This window comes from Merops nubicus, unplaced genomic scaffold, assembly GCF_000691845.1.
Source record: "Merops nubicus isolate BGI_N331 unplaced genomic scaffold, ASM69184v1 Scaffold44602, whole genome shotgun sequence".
NCBI classification, from domain to species: Eukaryota; Metazoa; Chordata; class Aves; order Coraciiformes; family Meropidae; genus Merops; species Merops nubicus.
Genome location: NW_008596412.1, coordinates 28803 through 37789, shown reverse-complemented (window position 1 = coordinate 37789; position 8987 = coordinate 28803). Strand labels below are relative to the sequence as shown.

Sequence of the window (8987 nt, the reverse complement as noted above, 5' to 3'; positions counted from 1 at the left end):
AATCTAAAGAGAAAAAAAAATAGGTGTCACTTTTATTTTAAGACCCTTACTTGTATTAAAACAAATCACACTATGATTTTAAAGCTAACAGAAATGGAGCTCACTGGGAACACACCGAACTTGCTCCAGATACAAAAATTAAAAAAAAATGAAATGGAAAAAGTACTAAATGATCCAATAAACACAGCATTAGTGAGTTCCCTTTTTTATGCTACCAAGGAATCACATCCCCTGAAACTAATTTCACCACACAGCTATTTTGACTAAAATTTGGTAGACATTTTCTACAAATTTTACTAAGCTTTGTAATGTGTTTTTTTTTTTTTTTTTTTAAATACATGAATACTGGTAGTCTCTATTATTTTAGATGCAACAGAAACTGAAACAGTTGCCTGAGCAATGGCTACACTCATCTTTACAGGCTGTGAGATACATTTTTGTGTATAATAACAACTAAATACAATAGTTCTCTTCTACAAATAACAAAAGGCAAAATTTGATAGCACTGCATCTTCATGGAAACTTAAGATTAACAAAAAGATGCAGGCCTTCTTTTCAGGACCAAACAAAACTCTATAAAAGAAATCAAAGAAAACAGAGCAACAATTGTAAGCTCATAATTTCCTAAGCTATGTCACTGCATTTATTTCAGTAATAGGAAATACACAATCTATAGGATAGAGGAGAAAAAAATTTAAAGGGAGATATAGGCAGGAAAGGTCTAAGACACCTGTGTGTTATTCTCTACTTACCAATCTGAAATAAAAGAACTAAAAAAGACTTAAAGAGGTAATGTTATGCAGGCAAATCTTTTTGGCTGCCTTTTGTTTTGTTAACAAGACATTTGCCAAACATCACCAGAATATCTACAGCTCTTCAACTAGGATCAAGGGGAAGAACTAATGACCCAGTTGCATGCACACCACAAACTGCTAATTCCTGCTATCTGTGAATTTTCTTTCTCTCAAAGCAGAGATAATGCAAAATCATTTTGGTTTTTATTCAGCAGGCAGTTCAGGTCTATTTATACTCTCAGGTTTTTTCCTCTTATCTGACTACAGGCACTCAGTATAATATATGACAAATGTAACAAAACCAGAATTAACAATTCATTATGATTCACTCGTTAATTCCTTTGACAAAGTTACTTCATTTGAAATAACTATATTAACATAAAATGAAAGATATATTCACCTTCTTGACTTTCTAGGCGTATTTTGATATAATCCAGGCAAAACTGTGGAAGACAACACAATAATAAGATTTCGCATCTTCTCCAAACCAAAATTGACTTAATGGGTTTTAACTGGTAGTAAACAAATTATGCACTTAAGTAAAAAAAAAAATTAAATAAAAATGTCTTTTTTAAAAAATCCCAAGTGTACATTTTTTAAAACTCAAGGAAGCAAGGATATTCTTTACTATTCAGTGTCTCTTTGAGTTATATTTGGGTGTTGAAACTGAAGATCTAAGTACTGTTTTCAAAAAGCTTTAAAATACTCTGAAAAACACCAAAAATCATAGGAAGGAAAAATAAAATTATCCAAAAGAGAATGTCATCTGTGAGTATTTAAGCAAATAAATCAATAGGGTTTTGCAGAGAAGTGGAAAGGGCAAGGAACACCTCTCTACTATTTATGTGGTTACCCCAATAAGAAGTACATGTTTTAACTGGCTTACTGCAAGCAACCAGCTTTTAATGTCTCCTTGAAAGTGTCCATTTAACTTAGAAGGTTAATTAAAAAAAATACTGTTCTACAGAAGCCAAATTCTTCACTTGCATACATGCTTCTCCCTCCCACCTATCAATATCTTACTTTGAGATTCTTTGGCAACCACTGCCACTGAAATCAGAGACAAACTCACTGTCCACCAAGGCAAAACGTTGTGTTGTTCAGGTGTGAAAATAACAATGACCATCAACAAAAACTAAAGGGAGATATGTCAAATAACAAGTTTACTTACAATCACAGGTTCCACTACCATTCTTCGTAGTGTTCCTATTCGTATACTTCGACAGTTCAGAATGACACTTTCACAGGAATTTTGATAATTTAGAGGTACAGCCTCTGTTAAAATCTCTTGAGAAATAACTTTACGACGTTTTATTGGAGTGGTAGACACAACGTTCCCAAGCTGAAAAGTAATTTGCAAGGTTTCAGAATGTCTCACCAAGATTTATTTCCATAACAAGACTGTTAAAAACTAGTGACTAAATTTTCAGCTACTTTTCTGTTGGTCATTGGGATTACTTACTATAGCATCCACCTCAACCAAATGAACAGAAGGTAGAAATTGCCTAAAGGACTTTTTGGAACACCTGAAGATGTTAATGTTGCTAGATTCAAGGAAAAAAAATATAAGTTGACACTTACAGACATTTAGTTAAAATTTCCAAACCACAAATAACGCTTCTACAATTGTCAAAACCAGTTCAGTTTTTCTCATTTTGAACTATTGTGCAGCCTGGCAAAACAAGGTTATTTTTCATTCATTTATATTATAGCACTAATACTGTATAAGTACCACAATGTTGGTGGCTCAGTTTTTTTATTTTGCTTTTTATTAATCCAAGCTTTTAGGGACTGAAAACACTGAGTGACTACTGGAGTACAGTGCATCACCACATTATCAGGAGAAGAATCTTCCAGAAAGACAAATAAAAAAGACAAATCAAACTTCCTTAAAGCAACTCTACAGAACAATTAAGATGTTTTTAGGAAAGATTCCAGGGTCAGAAGACTAAATACTGAAAGAAGGCCACATGGAGTTTGGCTCCAGTTCAAGAAAGTCCCTAGATGCTGACAGAAGCTGTAACCTCAGTGAAGTCTCCTGTTTATCAAAAGGCCAATCTTACAAAAACCTATTAAGATGAAAGATAGCTAGCTGATATCCATCAGATTAATATATTTCATTGCTGTTTTGCTTCTTATATTGCTTTACTTTGTTGAAGGATTTTCTGTCCACTAGTCTTTTCTTTCGTATTTGTATTGTTTCACAAAGCTGTCCATTACTAAACATTCTTTTGATTACAAAATACAATTAAAGTCCCACAGAAAAACATTTTAAGCAATTTAATATTTTTAAAAAGAGTAAATATCAACAATTATTTTGAAGTCCCTAATCACTAGCCTACCTTGGTCGTAATTCAAAATATACTTTTGGATGTTTCATTTAAATACAGTGCAGAAGGCAGAGATGCTAAATCCATGTAATTAAAATATTTTCCTAGGACTCTTGTTGAAGACAGCTTTATCATTTTTGTCAGCTGGACTAGCTGAATATTATTAAAAGCTCAAAAATTAAATCACAGACGAAGAGTAAAACAGTAAACATTAAAATGGTGCTATATTAAAATAGTCTCTTCGGTAAAAAAAATCAGTGAACATATTGAGAGAAAAATGAACAAAGCTTCTTAAAGCTTTTATTATTGTTTATCATAGCTGACAAAAACACTGTGGTACCTGCAACTCACGGTAAGTTCCCTAGAATCAATGCAAAATTTGTGTTAAATTTCACAAAAAAAAAAAAAAAAAGAATTTTCCCTTGTTTTCCAAAGTTCTTTTCTACTTTTGTCAAAAATGTGCAGTTAATTTCCAAGGTTACAACTGGTTCTTAAAGGCTAGTGAACAGGAACATATGGATATACAAAGGAAACCATTTGGGTGAGTTTCAGAAGCCTTAGACACCAGTGCATTCACAGTACAACACTTCCATTTAATCCAGCACACAATGCCAGAATAACTGAAATTAAAAACTACTTACAATCCAAGCTTTCAGCCCCACAGCTTTAACGTAGGCTAGAGGTTCACAGCTTTATACTGATAGTGGTGGTTAACCAATTTTACACCACATTATAAACATCTACCATTTAATCAATTGCTGCACTAGAGTGTTGGGTTCTGAATCTCAACATAGTGTGATGGTTTTGGCCTCATTACTTCAGCATTCTAACTCAGAAGACACAAAGGATTTGAGGCTGCAGGTGGAAATCTGATCAGACACTCTTGTTGAATCAAACTCACAATAGTGAAACTGGACAAGTGACCCAAGAATAGCTTAACCAACACTATTAATTCAACAACAGCTGCCACAGAAAATTTATTCCTCTTAATGGTTTGCTATTGAGATGGTTACATTTTTAACATACTGTGAAAACTGTCCCCTTTGACAGCACTTAGATAGTCTGCTCACGGTGCATTTTTTGGTTTTGTTTATCCAATATTTGTAGCAGTACTCAACTAAAAAACAAAAGCCCCACCACTAAATCTTTAAAAGAAGTGCTATTAATTGGAACAGCTGTAAAAAGTACTTCAAAGGGCCACTTCAGTTCCCAGTGTCTCTTTCCATGTTTAACTTTGTACATGCTTTTGTACACCTGGAGGTGTTCAAAAAACGAGCAGATGTAGCACTTAAGGCTATAGTCTAGTGGTTAGGGAAGCACTGGGATGGTGGTTGGACCTGATGATCCTAGAGGTCCTTTCCAGCCACAGTGATTCTACGATTCTATGCAGTTTTACCAGGCAACAGCTGGTACTGAGGTTCTTCTGCAAACTAAGTAGGTCCTTGAGCCTGCCCAGTCTCAAAGAGTAAACATTCAACACAGAAGCATCTATGTTACAAGCATAACTCAAATCATTGCGAACACTTGTAAATATAATGAATACATGTTCTTATGTTTCCAGTATTATATAAGCAAAGACAGTACTCAATGAGCTGCTGAATAAGAAAAGCAAATGAATATGACAATGCAAAACAAGCCTTCACATTTTCCATTTATGATTTGATTTTTGTTTTCTTTAAACAAAGCATTAAATAGTACCTGATCTTTCATTCTTGCTTTTCTTGGTAGTGTGACTGCAATTTCTGTATCTGTTGTTATACTACCTATTCTCTGTTCTATTCCACAACTGTTTTCCTTTAATGCTGCTTCCACCTTTCCTGTAGAAGGAGCTGGGGAGGAGCGGGCTGAATCTGCAGGACGAGGTGAAATGCTTTCCATTCTCCTAGTGCTGCCACTATCCTCCTCCTCATCATCATCACTAGACAAAACAACTAAACAGAAAATATTAAATTCTCAAACACTACATTTTTCTGTAACAGAAATTTCTTTTCAAGTCACAGCTTAGAAGTAATTTATATAACTGTCCCGCAGTGCCAAAATAAAAGTCTCCATTTATCATTAGGTTACGCTCTCATTAATGTTTACTTGGAATCTGCTTGCAGGCACTCTCTCCCCCATTTTTTCTTTCTCACAACTAACTATGCAAGAAATGGGTGTAATTTATCTGCCTCTAGACACAGAAGTGAGGCTGCACATTTCTTGGTTCAATCAAGAATTAACAGTGAATAACACAACTTAATATAAATTCAACAGTGAAATTGCAACTGAAATTGTTCAAATCAGTAAGACAACACGGTCTAGTAAATTAAGCATGGAACTAGAAACTGTTTCCCAAATTCCAGTTCCTTCCTGCTTATAAACTGAGTTTACTCGAGAAAGCATAAAATTAACATTTTACAAATTATGACATTTAAATAAATGCATAGCCAAAAAGGAAAAGAGGAAAAAAAAATATATAAAAATCAAAGATTGTCTTTCCCTTTGGTAAAATGAATGAAGGAATTCTTCTAACTTTTAAAACCAACTTCTGGCTTTTAAAACCAACCAACCAAATCATGACAGAATTTTTGTCTTCCCCAACATTCATCTTTCACAGTACCTCAGTATATGAAAAGGAAAAAAAAAAAAAAAAAAAAAAAAGACACACAAAAATTCCATACAAAAATCAGTAATGTAAGCATTACTACAAGTACCTTTCCATCATTACACAATAGTTTTCTTTACCACTTTATGGCTATATTCATAAAAATGTACTTACTTGGATCATTTAGTTCAGATGGTCTCGTACTCCTCTGTCTTAAGCCTCCTGTAATTTTAGGATTTTTCGTCCCAGTTATAAGACCAACTTTTCCATTTTGTCTTAACATAGAATGTCCTACACCTTCATTACTCAGTAGAATATCCGTCGGACCTTTTCCAACAGCAGAACCATAAAACTTCTTTGTGTTGAACCCTGTACTTGAAGATTTTTGTCCTGTTGAATTCTGATGTATTGAAGAACGTGATAAAGGTCCCACAGATTCACTTAATGTCACAGTTTGTCTGGAGACTCTTTGCAAATCCTTTAGAGCAGCACTTTCACAATGTCGGCATTTGGTCTGATTTTCATTTGCCTGCCCACAATTTGGGCAATCAGTAGAATAATCAGTCTGTTCCAAAAGCTAGGGCGAAAACACAAACACAGCATCAGTAAATGTGTAAGTACAAAGATACCATTTCCAAATCTTCATTTAATTACAGTTCAGAATGAAGACTGATACCACTGTATTAGCAGTCACAGTACGCAGAGAGGGCAAACAGTAAAATATAGTCTGGGGGTTTTTTTGTTTAAGAAAATTAAAAATATTCTAACAGGAACAAACATCAGTTGTGGCAATTTTTAAAAAGTTATTAATGTTGGGCAATTCAGATTTTCCTTCTTGTATTATTTCTTTCCATATGTAAAAGGTTGCACACCGTTCAGATACATATATATCCACCAGCAAGAAGGTCCAGTTACATCATTTCTGTAAAAATAGTTTCATTGGCCAAAAATAAAGTAACCTAAGTATCCACAGAGCAATGCTAAAGAGACAAATGAACGTCATGAGGTTGCAGCCTCTAGGTCATGAAGTTCGTTTGGCCTCCCAAAGATCTCTTTTAACAGCTTGGCAAAGCATGCAGAAAAATCACTCCTCAATAATCAAGAGGAGGTGGAGGAAGGAAAAATTAGAAAGGAAATACATTGTTTTAGAGTCCAGTATCTCAGAAAAGAAAAAATTACTTGATAAAAAGGAGTTCCCCAAACATTCAAGAGGAAAGCAGGGGCTACGAATGAAAATGTATTCTACCACTGCAAAGTCAGAGGTGTGTTTTGGTTCTTTCACATGCAGTGTTCTCCTACTCCATTACATATCACAAGTGCTTCTGCACTAAGGGTTTTACTACTAACACATAAGCTACTGAATGTGTACTCAGTTGAATATGGGACACCTCTAGTACTGACATTAATGTATGTTATTGCCTCCTGGAGCACTGAGCTCAAATGACATAACCACTGTACTGTGAACTACTGAAGGTAATAAAGGCCTACATTCCAGTAAAACCTTTTTGAACCAATTTTCAGAATATAGCTATCATAATTTGCAACCCCTCACCCCCAGCCATGAACACCTTTCCAACAAAGAGGACTCCCTTGAGAGTGAGATCTTAAAACACTTTTAAAAACAAAAGGTAAGGACAAAATTCATACAAGAAGAATGTGTTATTTTTACAAAATTTCTGCATATTAAAAGAGCTACATACAACCACAGTGAAACAGATGCAAAAAAAATCCCTGTGTATAAAATGTGTCAGACCTTTAAAATCTAAGTGGTGGGATAAGATAACAAGTGACATGAAAACCAGTGTTGACCTCAGGGCTCAGTTACAGGATGTAGTTTTTACAAAGATACTGCTAATCACATTGAAGAATTTCAATCAGACATTCAAATATTCAGTGAAAACTATCAACCATACCTGAAGGATCTTAGATAAAGAATAACCGCACCCTGTTACTTCAACAACACATCAGAACATTAAATTCAACTTCCTTTCCATGGTTTGACAGCCTGCATCTTGATGGTAGGAGTAGCAGTGTCTCATTAAGAGTAGCATACTCCTTCCTAGACTCTATTTTATGATAAATGGCTACTTCAGTAGAAGAGTTCTACCTAAATGTGTTTGCTTTATAACTTGCATAATACAGCATTTTTTTAAACTTTGAAACCTGCAAAATGCAAATACTATATGCCCTATACAAATACACTGCCCTATCTCTAAGTTTCAGTCTCTAAAGCTTTAGTTATTTTTCATCTTTTTTTTTCAGTAAGCACATATGAAGCAGAATATTCTCCTTCCTTTAAAAACTGCAACTTTTAACAGTCTAGTAAGGTGAAAGCCATTTGTACTTTGCATGACAAACAGCTGGTTATCTCTGTAACTCCTCTGGCACAACACTTCTGAATTGTTCAGAGGTTCCATAAACCTCCAATCAATCTACACACTTTGGCAACTCATGGCTCACGACAAATGTATAAAGCATGGCGTTAAATCCCTTTACTATAATAAAGGATAAAACAACCCATTTAAAAAAGAAAACAAAATGAAGAAATGTGCTAGTAAGTTGCAGCAAGATCTGTTCTATAACCACAAAATTTATCCATGAACTATAAAGTCTTACAAGATCACAACTATCCTATGGGATGGGAGTAAAGGTTCATACAGCCCCACGCAGTACTTTCAACAGTGGCCAGTGGTAAGGTGTCTGGGAGCAGAGGGAACAGAGTAAGGACATACTGTTCTTACTTGATACAGTTACCAATTTAGGCATTTTCTCAATCACTGGTTGAATTTAAATCAATCTGTTTGACAATGATGTAACCTCGCAAATTTTATCAATCCCTGTTCGAAATCTCGTAGTACATTGTGTGAAAAATACGGGGGTTTTGCCTTTTTTAAGGTCACTGCTTGATATTTTGCCACAAGCACTCAGCTCTTGTGTCTGAGAAAAAGTTACTAGTTGTCATTCATAACTGCTGGTGTTCTCAACTTTAAAGATTTCTAAAATACACACAGGAAAGAGTACCAGATGTAATTATTAAATGCTGTTTACAAGTGCAACCTCTCTGATGGCTTTGGAAATGAAATCATGCCCCTGGAACAACTTAATCAGCTCTGTCGTTTTTTTATCGGCGAGGCAGAGAACAGTTTGTTTTAGCAATGCAGTCAGCTGCACACGATCTGGCTCAAGGACATCAAGCTGCTGATGCTTCTACACGCAGCTCCAGCCCTCACTCTGCACGTGTGCACAGTGCACGAAGAAGTTCTGGAAGTCAGAACCATG

At 35.0% G+C, this 8987-nt stretch overlaps 1 protein-coding gene across 1 annotated transcript in view; it reads right to left on the bottom strand.

Annotated features, from left to right (window-relative positions):
- Positions 1-1194: 1194 nt before the first annotated feature.
- Positions 1195-8987, bottom strand: part of LOC103769189 (sentrin-specific protease 6-like) — a gene marked incomplete at its 3' end in the record, with an annotated part of 32178 nt that continues 24385 nt past the window's right edge. The window contains exons 8-11 of the mRNA XM_008936365.1: positions 5883-6285; positions 4823-5055; positions 1966-2136; positions 1195-1237 (exon numbers count right to left, since the gene is read on the bottom strand). Of these exons, the coding sequence (XP_008934613.1) occupies positions 1195-1237; positions 1966-2136; positions 4823-5055; positions 5883-6285 (850 nt within the window). The remainder of the gene's footprint in view (positions 1238-1965; positions 2137-4822; positions 5056-5882; positions 6286-8987) is intronic.